The 15327-nt window shown below is 29.8% G+C and overlaps 2 protein-coding genes across 2 annotated transcripts in view; one reads left to right on the forward strand and one right to left on the reverse strand.

Annotated features, from left to right (window-relative positions):
* The window catches only part of LOC105846263 (phosphatidylinositol phosphatase PTPRQ), a 173623-nt gene that overhangs the window by 126597 nt on the left and 31699 nt on the right, over positions 1-15327 (reverse strand). The gene's annotated exons all lie outside the window — the stretch shown is intronic.
* Positions 12563-12982, forward strand: LOC136087001 (uncharacterized). The gene has a single exon (XM_065809504.1). The coding sequence runs from the start codon at positions 12563-12565 to the stop codon at positions 12980-12982; it is 420 nt and encodes a 139-aa protein (XP_065665576.1).

Below are 15327 nucleotides of genomic sequence, written 5' to 3' on the forward strand. Positions count from 1 at the left end.
TCACTTTCTTAAGTCTAGTTCGTGTCAACGTCACGGAAGTTTTTTAATAATTAAAGGAAGTATCCAGAAGTTTCCAGAGGTTTCCACAAACATGCAGAAGCTTACAGAAGTTTCCAGAAGAAGCATCTGGAAGCATCCAGTAGCATCCAGAAATATCCAGAAACATTCAGAAGCATCCAGACGCATCCAGAGGCTTCCAGAAGCATCGAAAAGAAGCATCTAGAATCTTCCAGAACAGGTTCACACAGGTTCATTTTACTATATAAGAAACATGTAAATCGACATGTTATTCAGTCAGTATATGGAAGTCAATCAGTCAGTATTATCAAGACAGTTTATCGAAGTGAGTTTTATCAAAGTGTTTTATCGAAGAGCATCAATACAAGAAGTGAAATACAACAAGTGTTTAATTACATCAATACAGTTCACATCCAACCAAGACGTGTTTCACAGAGCATTATTGTATCATCACAAGGTAAATGTAACACGATAAGCCTTGAGAAGCGTGGTTTTTTATTTTTATTATTTTTATGACTTCAAGTGCAAAAATGGCTCCCACCAGTCTTGGATTGGAACTAAGAAAGAAAATTATTGGCGATTACGTAAGTGGAATGTTACAAAAAGTATTTGTGATAAATTACGCGTGAAAAAATGGACCGTATCAAGACTATGTTCCAAATATCATTCTACGGGGAAGTTGGCAGCAGATAACAAAGGTGGAAGACCGCGTTCCACCACTTCTAGAGAGGATTCTATGACCGTCAGATCCATCAAGAAGGATCCCTGGGTATCATTAGTCGAGATACAAAAGCAATTTAATTGCCTGTATCGGACCAAACAATCAGACGACGTGCTGTTGAAGCCGGATTGTTTTCTCGACGCCCTGCAAAGAAACCGCTAATTTCACTAAAAACCCAGAAGAAAAGACTTGTTTGCTACATCTCATATTGACTGGAATGTGCAGAAATGGCGAACTGTCCTGTTCAGTGATGAATCGAAGTTCAACATCATTGGGAGCGATGGCATTTGCCGTGTACGTCGACCGGCCGGAAAACGCCTCGATTTACGTTACTGCCATAAGACCTTGAAGCATGGTGGAGGCAATATAATGGTCTGGGGGTGTTTTTCTGCTAACGATCTAGGTCCAAAACATCGAAACGATGGAATAATGGACCGTTTCATGTATAAAAATATCCTGAAAAATGTTATGTCACCTCATGGTGATTGGAATATGCCAATAAAATGGGTTTTTCAGCAAGACAACGATCCAAAACACATTGCAAAAGGTAATCAAGCAGTGGTTTCAAGACAACAACCTATCAGTGATGGATTGGCCGCCTTAATCTCCGGATCTCAACCCTATCGAGAACATGTGGGAGATCGTCAACCGCATAATTAATCGTGAAGGTGTTCGTAATAAGGATCAACTGTTTGAACAAATCCAAAAGGCCTCGGCAGCGATTCCACAAAGTTTCATTGAACACCTGATCGAATCTATGCCTCAAAGATGCAAGGCTGTGATCGGCAACAAAGGATTCGCCACGAAATATTGATAGCAAAATACAGCTTGGTCAACATTTTGTCGAGTTACACTTTTTTTGTCCAGAAGGAAATCAACTTTTTTTAATACTTTTGATTAATTTATTAATATTTGTGTACAAATAATGAACACTGTGATGAATAAAACTTGAAGAACTTTGTCTCTAAACAGTTACATAGTTTCATCTCAAAATCGAAAAAATGCAGCACTTTTATATTAAGAAACTAAATTAGCTATATTTGCTTGCACACGTTTTGTCCGATACTGTATATATATATATATATATATATATATATATATATATATATATTATATATATATATATATATATATATATATATATATATATATATATATATATATATATATATATATATATATATATATAGCGAAATATCTATATATATATATATATATATATATATATATATATAGCGAAATATCAACTCGACAAAATGTTGACCAATAAAAAGTCATAACACTATTCAACTTAAGCATCATTATTAACTTTATTAAAAAAAAATCAAAGATAAATTTCATTACATATTAACCAACATTGATGTAACAGACATTTATTTTCGAAAAACTCAATTTTTTCAAATTTTACAGCTCTCACTTCCTGGATGAAAAAATTTAGAGGTTTTTGATACATTCTAATATATATATATTAGGATGTATCAAAAACCTCTCAATTATTTAACCTTTTAATTAATATATATATATTAGGATGTACCAAAAACCTCTCAATTTTTTCAGTCAGGAAGTGATAGCTGTAAAATTTGAAAAAATTTATTTTTTCGAAAACAAATGTCTGTTACATCAGTGTTGGTTAATATGTAATGAAGTTTATTTTTATCTTTGATTTTTTTTTTTTAATAAAGTTAATAATGATGCTTAAGTTGAATAGTGTTATGACTTTTTAAAAGCATATTGAATTTTGAAATGGGCTCCGGTTTGTTTAGGCAAAAAGTATCGTCAGGCTCGGAAATATGCTTAAGCTTACAAACATGTGTGCTTTCTCCTAAGTCTTGTAAAAAACACAAATAACTTTCTTCGAATCTGGTACATAAATATTTTTATTTTGCAATAATAAAAAACAACTTCACCAAATGGTTTTTATGCATCAAGGTAACACCTTTAAGAATTACTGTATAATTAAATTTGTGCTCAAAAACATGCATAATTTAATAGGTTTTTTTTTCCTTCTTGAGGATATTTCTGAAGTTTTTTCCATTCTCTGAAGTCTACTAAGGGTATTATTAAACAAAAAAACAAAATCAGTTGTCAAAAAGTGATTTCTGTAAACTTTAAATAAACGAAATCTTTTGAAAATAAATATTGTTTTGTAGTCAATGTTATTTAATTTCTTAAAACATTTTTTTCATTTTTTTGTTTTTTTAAACATTTACTGATGAATAGTAAGGTGAATAATATTATTATTAGTGTAAATACAAGCTTTTATTTCATATGAATATTGAGTTTTTGTAATAGGCTCGGGTACACTTATCTAAAATAATTTTAGAGGCTCATAATTATACTTAAGCTAACAAAACAGTGGGCATTCTCGTAAGCCTTATAGACAAGAAAAAAGTTATCTATACTTATATATAAATATTTATGCTTTGCGATGCCATAACTTCATTAAATAGTTTTCATGCAACAAATAAACACCAACGAAAATTTCAGTATTCTGCTCACTTAATTACATGCTTATTATACGCTTAATTTTTAAACATAAAATAACCTGAGCCTTATATGTTTATAAACGTATAATTCTCTTATAAAAAAAACATGTCACATGCCAATTTAAGTCATCTTTGGTCAATCAGAAAATTCAGTTTTCTGGCTAACATTGGTCGTCCTGTCAGAATAGACGCAAATAAAGGAAAAAAGAGGAAGACATGCACTTATACCAGAAAGCTACTGTTTACTGTAAAGTATTCTATCAACCAGCTGTCATAGGCAGTTGATCGATAGAATATTTTAACCAGCTTCTTAGCATTGGAAAACCTCAAATATACAATTTTATATATAAATACTGATGACTATTTTAAAATTCTTGGTTGAAATCTACTAACTCTGATGTAGCTTGTTCTCAAAGGTTTCCTGGCAAATATCTTACCTGCAAGAGTGAAACATTTAAAGAACCGCACTATGTGTTACGTCTTTTTTAATGGATGTGAAGAACAAGACTCAACACATTATTTAATAATATTGAAAACACAAATAACATCAATTTTTGTGTAATCTAAGCTGAACGCTCCAAGAGAGTGAACCAGAGAGATGTGATCTTAAATATATGAGAGCATTACAACATTGTTGATCAGAACTTTGCTATATGCTGTCACATCACTGCTTCCAACACTCCAATACTGAAGTACTTTTTTTGGAATTTTTAACATCTTCACTGTTCTGATTTATCTGCAGGCAACACATGTTGGAGGTACACATTTCTTATTTTGTGGAGGATCTTACTAATGAGAAAATAAAATGGCACAGGAAAGCACTATATGTAAGATTATATAAAAGCTGGTCACTCAGAACGTGGTACTGAAAGTGGTAAACTCATACTGGTAATCAGAGAATAACTTTTTAAACTAGAAATAAATATTTTTAAGAGACTTTAATTTTTCACAAAAAATTGCACTTTTTTTAAAAATCAAATTTTATAGCTATCACTTTTACTGGAAGAAAAAGTGTTTTTTTTTTGGTAATTTTACCCTACTTGGACCTTAGAGAATGGGAAAAAATTTAGAGTATTTCTTTTTTGGTACAATATATATATATATATATATATATATATATATATATATATATATATATATATATATATATATATATATATATATATATATATATATATATATATATATATATATATATATATATAAAGAGAGAGAGAGAGAGAGAGAGAGAGAGAGAGAGAGAGAGAGAGAGAAAGAAAGAAAGAAAGAGAGAAAAAGAGAGAGAGAGAAAGAGATTGATATATTTATAAATTGATAAATACTGAAAACACTTATTTAATCTAAATAATATGGGCTCTATTTTCTGAAAAAAATTTATAATTTATAAAAATTATTTCAAAAAACCCTAAAATCCATAAATGCTTAGCAAAGCTTATAAAAATGCCCTTATTTAATAGGCAAGTTGGGATGTGTATATTTGGGATTATAACAAGATTTTATTTATAAAACATTTTATATAATAAAAAACGTATATGCCAAAATAAATAAGTTGAATTGCCTTATTTTAGCCAATTAAGTAACATTCTTTTAAAAGCACCAGGTGTTTGCGTGTTTTAATAAAGCCTGTCAAACCTCATGAGTTTTCTGTTTGCTTTCAACACATTGCACTATGGTTTCTGAGACCCGATTTTTTGGCAGAAACCCAATTTTTTTAAGTTCTAAAAAAAATTTTTTTTTTGTGGTACATTAAAGTAAACCCACCAAAGTGATAATAAACGTGGTCTTTTTTTAAATTAATTGCCTAATTTGTTTTTAATATACACTCAAGTTGTGGATATTTTTAATTTCAGCTTAGTTTGCAGTGAGTTAGCGTAAAGTGAGCTGTCAGTTTAATAATGCATAACTTTTGAAATAAATAACATTTTTGATTGCTGTAAAAAAAATTATTTTTATAAAAGTATATACTTTTTAAAAATATTTAATTAAATTAAAATACTGCATTATTATATTGATTATACAAAAGAAATAAGCGCATGTATATAATTTTTTTTTCCTTGTTCAAAACTTTGATTTGACTAAAAAAATCTCCGTATTTTTTTAAAAATATTTTTACACGATTAAATTTTGGTAATGTTCAGGAATATATTCCAATTTTCAAAATTTGCCCTTAGTTGCCCCAATTAAAAATATATCTGTTTTTTTGCAGTGATGTTCTGTTTCAAATACGAGGATTTTTTTAATGTATGGCTGGAAAAAAAAGATATAAATGAGAAAAAGTAAAATGTTTTTGAGCACGTCATTCAAATAGTTGGAAGTGATAAAACAGTAGTTATTAGCAATGATATTCAAAAGAAAATATGTCGTTTGTGCAATTCTTTTGAACAAAAATGGTCAGATTGCCAAAGAACAATATGCCGATTTAAAAGTAAAAGTTCAGGTTGGTTAAAAAGAGAAAATACATTTACTGATGATGCAATTCCATCAACATCTTAAGGTCAATCAATTCCATCAACATCTTCTGGACGAGATTGAAAGCATCAGAGTTTTGCCGGGATAACTTGCACGAAACATCTCTTATATTACAAGCAGCAGGTATGGCTGCACGTCAGCAAAGGAAACGTGATTTAGCATTAGTTCTAAAAGAATTGAACACAAGTCCATCTCGGCCAACTAAAATTAAAAAACTATATTTTCACCCAAAAAAGAAACTGTACGTTATACAGCCGAAGAAGCATTAGAATTAATTTTGGATTCTAATTTAAGTAAACAACAGTATTTTTTTTTTTTTTTTTTTTTTAATTTTTATTTTAGGTGCCCCAAGAAGTCTTAACGGTCTTGTCACAGAGCACCGCGGAAGTGTATTTAACTAGGAAGTTCACGCCTCCTTCCTTACCGTGACGCGAAAATTTGTCCAGAGCTCGTTTCGAACCTGGATCTCCTGCTTATAAAGCAAGCACTCTAACCACTGCGCCACGGCCGCATAATATCAAAACATTAGACAAGGAGCTATTATCAAAAATTGTAAAATGTATCCAGATTACAAAGAGATTTAGAAATGTAAATCAGCATGTAGACCAAATGGTATATCAATTTCCGATATCATTGCACAAGTACCATTAAAGAATTTGTTAGAGCATACAGTGAAACGTATTGTACAATTACAAGAAGAAGTGATTTTTCAGCACATGGAATCCATTAATATTAACGAAATTATAGCCGATATGATTTTTGTTTATGGTTTTGATGGCAGTTCCGGTCATTCTGCCTATAAACAAAAATTTGATACAGCTGGTTGTCATTCTGATTCAAATTTATTTGTGATAACTATTGTACTACTTCATTTGAACTCAGAAAATAATAACATCTTATGGAACAATCGCACTCCTCAATCTGTGCGGTTTTCTAGACCTTTAAAAGTCGAATACATAAAGGATTCCAAATAACACATTTTAAAAGAAAAACAAGATATTGACGTCCAAATAAATAAGCTAGAGCCAATAACAATTTATTTCTGTAATAATAAAAAAATTAAAATCAGCTTTACTTTATTTATGACGCTAATTGATGGCAAAATTTTAAATATATTAACTAGAACAAAATCAAACCAAGTTTGTCCTATATGTGGAGGTACTCCCAATGGTTTTGTTAAAGTGCAAGAATTCAAAACCGCAGAACTATTTAAGCCTAAACCTAATAATTTACAGTATGGCATTAGTCCACTGCATGCTTGCATACGATTTTTTGAATTCATCGTCCACATATCATACAAATATGATTTATGTAAACGGCAAATTCGAGGTACTAGTAAAAATAAAATTCTTTTATGTAGAAAAAAAGAAATACAACTACGGTTCTTTAAAAATTTACACCTTTACGTGGATAAACCAAAAGTAGGTGGTTTTGGAAGTACTAACGACGGCAATTCTGCACGCCGAGCATTTGAAAATGTTAAGAAATTTTCCGAAATAACTAACGTGGATGTAGAATTAATAAAAAAAATTAAAACTATTCTTATATACATTTCTTCCCAGTATCAAATTAATTTAGATAAATTTGAAAAAAATTGTTTTGATACGGCAAAACATTATATCTCAAAATATCTTTGGTATCCGATGCCTGCAACTATACATAAAGTTTTAATACATGGCAGACAAATTGTAGAAAATACAGTACTACCAATAGGTTATTTTGGTGAAGAAGGGTATGAAGCTAGGCATAAAGTTTTTAAACAAGATAGACATTTTCATGCTCGTAAAACCAGCAGAAAAAAAAATCTAGAAGATATTTTTCATAGAGCCTTAGATACCTCAGATCCTATCATATCCAGTATTAACTTAAATGGAAGAATTCAGAATCATCTTAAGTTACCTCTTCCTTCTGAGGTAATAAGTTTACTTACAAAAATGCCATCTAATTCCTCGCATTTAATCATATAAAATTTAGTTATGAAATATTTTGAACATATTTCCAATCTTGAGAAATAAAAATTATTAGCTATTTTGTTTTTAAATTGAAGTTATTAATTAATGCCAAAAAATCGCGTCTCAGAAACCATAGTGCATTGACGTGTTTAACAAGTTTTTTTAAGTTTGATATAAAAATTAAATTGTTACTTTTTGATGTAAATTTAATAAATTTAACGGAATTAAGATAAGTGATAACAAAAGCATAAGGTTTTTAAATAAAAGGTAAGGCTTAAATAATAAAATAACTTACTAGCATTCTATGACCGATGTTTTTATACAATTCTTTATCAGGATAAAACTTTTAACCATTATTAACGCTATATATATACATTTACAAAAATATTTTTCTTAGAATGTGTGCTGAAAAAAAACTTGTGCATTTGTATATATATATAAAGATATAGACACTGACCAGAATATTCTTTTTTTCGTAGGAGAGCACAGAACCAAAACTTATTACAGCTTATTTTTTGATGTGCTCTCCAACGTAAAAAAGAGTATTCTCCTCATCATTTTCATATATTTTTTATGATTGTGTATATTTTTTATTTGTACATTTAAATACATTTATGCATTTTATGCGTGTATATAAATTTTATGTGTCTGTAAATATATGTATATATATATATATATATATATATATATATATATATATATATATATATATATATATATATATATATATATATATATATATATATATATATACATGTATATTTTGTTGAGCACTCACTAATATATCTAGTTTTATAAATAATTCCAACGATGAAACAGCATTATTTCAACTACTCAATGAAGAACATACCAGTTCCATCAAAAAAACTTTTAAAATGCTTAACAGAGTAAATAGGGCTTTTTGTATAACGAATGAGGTGGAAAGCTTTGATGTGTGATAAAAACCCCAACCAAGAGTTTGCTTATCATTTCGATCTTAAAACAAGAAAATGCCCACCGCGACACCCCGAACTTGTAAGTTTTGAGCATGATTTATTAAATATATCAAAAAATATCTCTTTTATCACGATCCATAACAATTTTCATAACAATTAAGTAATGATATCGCTATTATTAAATCTTCGGAAGACTTGTTAATTTTTGCGGATAAAACTCAAAATCTTTATGAAATTGATAACCTTAATATGAAAAACTTTTTATTGATAATATTACTAAAACATAGAAAAAGTCTGACCCTACACAGTACAACAATATTAACATGGAAGCTAAAGTAATAGCAACAAATTTGGGTATTGATGATCGATTAGAACGTCTTGCTCTGAAAACAGCATTTATTACCGTAAAAGAACACAAAGAGAATTTCGCCAATAACCCTCAGTGCTGATTAATCAACCCTGCTAAGCCTGAGCTAGGAAAAGTTAGTGAAACTTTACTAGACGACATTAACAAGAAAGTTAGAAACGCTACGCTTGTCCATCAATGGCATAGTGCAAATGACGTTTTAAAGTGGTTCCATGACATCAATGACAAAAAAACTGTGTTTTGTTCAATATGATATTGTTGATTTTTACCCTTCCATTTCTAAACAGCTTCTCAACGATTCTTCGGCTTACGCCAAAAATTTTACTCAAATTTCAGATAACACAACTGATATTATTTACCATTCTAGAAAATCCTTACTTTTTACAAGAAATAATATGTGGGTTAAAAAATCAGGAGATTCCGATTTTGACGTGACAATGGGAAGCTTTGATGGAGCTGAATTGTGTGAGCTGGTAGATCTTTTTATTTTATACACCATCAGCAAAGAATACGGATTAAGCACCAACGGTTTATATAGAGATGATGGGCTTTGCTGTTTCAATGGCATTAGTGGACCGCAATCAAAAATAATAAAGAAAAACCTTATCATTTTTTTTAAAGAAAAATTCAAACTAAATATAACAATAAATTCTAATTTAAAAATTGTTAACTTTCTTGACGTTTTGCTCAATTTGTCTGACAATTCTTATCAGCCATATAGGAAAGCAGGTGACATTCCATTATATATCAATGTTAATTCGAACCATCCTCCAACCTATCTTAAAGCTATTCCCTCAATGATATCTAATCGTATAAGAAGTATATCTTCAAGTAATGAAGTTTTTAATCGAGCCGCTACTTTTTACAACAGTGCCCTTAAGTCTAGTGGATTTAAAGAAAACATTACTGCCGTTGCCAACGACTTTATAAAAGTTGCAAAATCACGTGCACGAAATATTACTTGGTTTAATCCTCCGTATTCAAATAATGTCAAGACAAACGTAGCCAAACTTTTCCTAAATTTAATCGATAAAAACTTCCCAAAATCTCATGAATTCCATAAACTGTTTAATCGAAACAATCTGAAAGTTAGCTATAGCTGTCTTACAAATATTCGCAACATCATCACTTCACATAACAATAACATTTTATCAAATTCTTCAAACCTAAATGCTCCAACGTGCAATTGCCGACAGATTAATTTATGTCCATTTAATGGAAAATGTTTAACTAAAAATATCATCTATTTATGCAATGTTAAGACAAATCTGCAAGATAAAGGTAGATATTATATTGAGTTTACAGGAAAAACTTTCAAAGATCGCTTTTACAAGAATTATAATTCCTTTCGCTATAAAAGTGAGTCAAACTCAACCGAACTTTCTAAATTTGTGTGGAGTGTTAAAAAGAAAGGTTTAAATCCTGTCCTTTCGTGGAAAATTTTAGACAAGGCTGAACCGTTTAAACCTGGTGGTAAGTCATGCAATTTATGCTTGATGGAAAAATATCATATAATTTCATCCCCATTGCTTTCACTAAATAAGCGAAACGAACTTGCGTCTAAGTGTCGCCATGAAAATAAATATATGATGAATAACTTTAATGTCATCAAAGACGACACTCCACAGTATTTTTAATATATTTTTTTTGTCGTTTTGGCGCCTTTATAGAATAAAGGAAAAAAGGTTATAAGTAATTTAACTTGAAAAATAGTACTTTTCAAAACGATACTTCTAAACAATGTCAATGTTTTGTTGGCGGAAAAATGCGCATGCATGATTTGCTCTTAATTAATTAAAACATTTTAAAAGTTATACATTTATACCCTAAATAAATTAACTTAGTGTTAAACATCATTGTAGAAAGTCAGCAACAGTGAAGGATAACCTCAACAGATGCAATTAAAGTGAAGAATAACCTCAACAGGTGTAATTAAAGTTTTTATGTTTATAAGACATAGACCGAACATAATATAATTTAAGACAAAGTTCTAAGTTTTACCTTTAAAAAAAAATTGCAGCTTTAGTAAAAAAGAAATCTGTATTATTTAGTCTCGCTTTTATACACACATGCTAAATATGCTTATACGCTGCATGCTAAATGCAATTTTATACACTACATTCTAAAAGTTTGGAGAGTAATTAAGTATAGTCAACTAACTCCCAATTTTATTGCTTTTAATCATAAAAAAGTAATAAATAGTTAATACTTAGTTTCGTTACTGGAACTCACTGTTTCTAATCACTTAAAGCTAAGACAATATTTTGCAATTAATTATTTATAAAAATAGCAAAATGTTACATTTATTTTTTACAAAACTGGTGTTAATAGGTTTGCGTTTTTAAACAAATAGCTTTATAACAAATTTTTTGAAACCATTGCAAAAAGATCTCATTATAAGGTTTTTCTGTTTTCTAATTTTGCCAAATAATTTTTTTTTTTTTTGTTTTAATAAATTTTATTTACAACCATATTACTATATTGATAGATATTTAATCATTGTTGCTATTGGCAATAAATATTGGTTATATTTGTTTTCGATGGAAACTGCTATTGTTATATGATCTCTTTAGTGTTGTATTATGCTTCTTAGCAATACCTAAGAAGCATAATACAACACTAAAGAGATCAAAATGTTGATCTCTTTAGTGATGTTGTTGTCGCATTAGTGTCATCCCTCTAGACTGAAAACTAAAAAAAGTCCTCTATATCTATAAATTTCTAAAAAAAAAAAAAGGCTTTAAAAAAAATTCTGGCATGTTTACTTTTTATTCATTTTAGTGTCATACCTCCGATGGTGTCACCCGGTGCAAGCGGCAACCCCTAGTGTTGCGGCAACACTAGTTGTTGTATCACAACAAGTCTCCGAAAACAGGTGTATCAATATTCAGGTTTATTATGCGATGTACCTTTATTTTTATATATCAATAAAATAATTTTATATGTCAAATAAAAATGGCATTTTCATTTTCAAAGTCAGAGAAGAACAAAGATGTTTTACAGGTTGATGGTCATGACTACTTGTTCCACAGGTCACATACCACTGGTGACATTAAAGTATGGCGCTGTCGAAAGTACGAAACTTGTCTTTCAAGAATGTCCACATCTGGAAATCAGATTGTAAAGCCTCCAACTGACCACACTCATTCTGGTGACCCAATACAGTCAAAGGCTAGAGCTGTCATAGCAAACCTAAAATAGGAAGCTTTACCATCCCAGGCATCCACAAGGAATATTGTGGGGCAACATCTTTAGGGGCAGTCTAATGATGTTCTTGCCAGACTACCGAAATAAGCTGATGTTGAGATAAATATTAGGCGGATCAAACAATATGCAAAAACCTTTTTGCCTTCTCCAAAATCAATGAACTTTGATATCCCCCAGACTTTAATGACATTGTTTTATATGATTCTGGAAGGGCAGATCTACAGCGAATTCTTGCTATTGGTAGCAATGACTTTCTTGAAGGTGACACTTGGTTTGGGAATAGGACTTTTAAAGTGTTTCCAGAAATATTTTTTCAGCTCCAGTGTCTTCATGCCAAAGTTGGAAACTCATATCCCCCCTGGATCTACTTCTTGCTGCCATATAAAACTGGAGGAACATAACACAGAATGATTGTAACACTCAACGGGCATGTGCCAAATCTTATTCCACGCAAAATTCTTTTGGATTTTGAGCAAGCAGCTATCTCCAGCTTTCGAGATGAGTTTGTAGCAGCAAATATTTCTGGTTGTTTTTTCCACTTTTATAAATCAATCATACGAAAGGTTGAAGGACTTGGTTTAAAGAGGAAATTTGAGACAAATGAGGAAATCAAAATTTTAGTGAAATCACTAGCTTCCCTGTCATTTGTGCCACTTACTGAGATTAATGAAAGATTTGAAGAATTGGCTCCAATATTTCCAGACAATTCCCCAACAAATGACTTACTTTCTTATTTTGAGACTACTTATGTCAGTCAGAGGTCCAAGGGTAGATGGGGTGTTTCGGAGTTCCAGATTCCCACCTGTAATTTTGAATCATTATACTGATGCATTAGCCTGTGCACCAAAAACGACTAACTGCTGCAAAGGATTTCATAATGCACTGCAGGCACTATATATGTGTTTACACCCAACCATCTGGACACTTTTCAATGGACTCATCAGGGATATGGAAAATCATTGTTCAACTGCTCAGAATTCAGAACTGCTAAGTCTCGATAACCAAAGAAACAAGTATGTGCAGTTGGCAGAGAGACTGGCAGCCAAAGTTGCTGGTCATCAAAATTAAGGTGACAAGCTTCCCTACCTGAGAGCAAGCAGCAATATGCAAGTCAGATAGATATGAAAGTAATCAGAAAAAATAGTTAACTTTGAATTTCATTAGAAAATATTTCAGAAAAGTAACCAGTTTATGTATAAGTATGTAAAAAGAAGATATATTAAATTGTAGTTTCGGAAGGTTTATATTAAATTATGTGTTTCATTTAAGCCAAAGAAAATTATATATTAATGAGGGAGATACATTTAAATGGTATCTCCACAGTAGGATATATTGGTTTGGTTCTCTTTTGCATCAACTCTGCTTGCTGTTCTTAAAAGTGTCCTGTACTGAATTCCCCGTGTACTGAATTGCCCTGTCACCAATTATTACAATTTATTTTGTAAACAAAAAGACTTTCAGTAATAATTGCGTTTTCAATGAAATTATAAATAATCATCAAAGTTAATAAAACTAATTATGAAATAAACATACAAGAAGTTTCTGGTTACTAAACATGCATAAAAAGTAACTCGAGGATGAACAAGCATCGCGCCTAAGGTCACGACAGAACACAAATATATATATATACATATATATATATATATATATATATATATATATATATATATATATATATATATATATATATATATATATATATATACGCAAATATGTACTTAATAGAATAGAAATCAGATACTTAATAGAAACGGGTGGGGCGGATGTTTATTAGGTAATTTTTAGAAAAATTTCCCATCCGCCCTGGGCTCATTAAGCCCCCCTTCTCTCCCGTTTTATAATTTTTACTTGATATCAACAAATAAATTATTTCTCAAAATTAAAAGAAATTAAATCGAAATACGGCCTCAAGAATTAAAAATCATACTAGTTACTAATAAATATTAAAACTTTCAGGGTAAACTCGGACACTTTTTCTGCTTATATGCTTTTTTTCTGTTTTATGTACTAATCAAAATTAAAAAGCAGTTCCGCTTCCTCTTCATAAATTATTTTTAACCTTTTCATTTGATTTCTATCTAGTTAGTTTAATCTTTTCCCATAAATCTTGAATGGTGAACTGGTCCCTGTAAGTGAAATTTAAATCTATTTGATGATAGAATCATTAAAGTAAGTTCAGCTAGCTCATGGTATTCTTTTCTTAAATTTCTGTCCTATATATATATTGAAAAAAAAGTTCTGAATATATTATAAATTTGTAATAATTGTTACATTTTAAAAATTCACCTTTTGAAAGATCTTTAAACTGATCACATTTTGGCAAAACTGAACAACAGCTAGTTATTGATTTTGCATCCATGTTCTAGGTGGCAGGCTTGAACAGGAATGGCATGCGATCACACAGAGTGTGATCGCATGCCACTCCTGTTCAATTGACCATTATTGTTCAACTGATCACGATTATAATTTTTTTTTTTTACATTTTGACCACGGCTATTTTGATACTTTAACAATTTAGAAGCAATTAAAAAAATTCCTACATTAGGAATAACTTTTAATTGTTGATCTTTTCTAAAGTTTTTATTTTACACGGCTTTAAATAGAATTAAAAAATTTATTATAATGATTGTTTAACATAAACACATTGCGTGTAAATACCAAAAAATGTTATATTTAAACTTTTTTTATGTAGGCGTTTATTTTTTATGATAAATTTAAATACTTTTCAATATTTTTCAATATTTTTTAAAAATCTTTTAAAAGATTATTCTATTATGCTACTTTAAAGTTTAGACAGGATGCAGCAGTCAGGCTGATTAACTGGATAATTAGGTATAAAAGAAGAACTTTTGTAAGGACAACCTACTAGAACTTCACTTTTTCAACAATCAGATTTTTGTAGAAAGAGAATTATTTTTTGGCAGTTGCAAATTTTTTTGCTTGAGTTTTTTCTATTTACTTTTTAACTAAAAATATTTTATACAATTTTAATACTTTTTTCTTCGGTAACATTCTGTTAATTTTTTAACTATATTATCTAATAAAAAAGGGAATATAAAATGTTTCAAGAAAACATATAACTTACTAGATAAATTAAAAACTTTAATTAAAAAAGTGTGGAAAAAAATCGACAGTGTAAAATATTTTTATTTCTTAAACATTTATGAGTTCT

This window comes from Hydra vulgaris, chromosome 11 (genome assembly GCF_038396675.1).
Source record: "Hydra vulgaris chromosome 11, alternate assembly HydraT2T_AEP".
Taxonomy (NCBI): domain Eukaryota; kingdom Metazoa; phylum Cnidaria; class Hydrozoa; order Anthoathecata; family Hydridae; genus Hydra; species Hydra vulgaris.

What these genes read in the sequence shown, in the direction of transcription:
- LOC136087001 (XM_065809504.1), top strand. Translation starts at nt 12,563, where the DNA reads ATGATTGTAACACTCAACGGGCATGTGCCAAATCTTATTCCACGCAAA.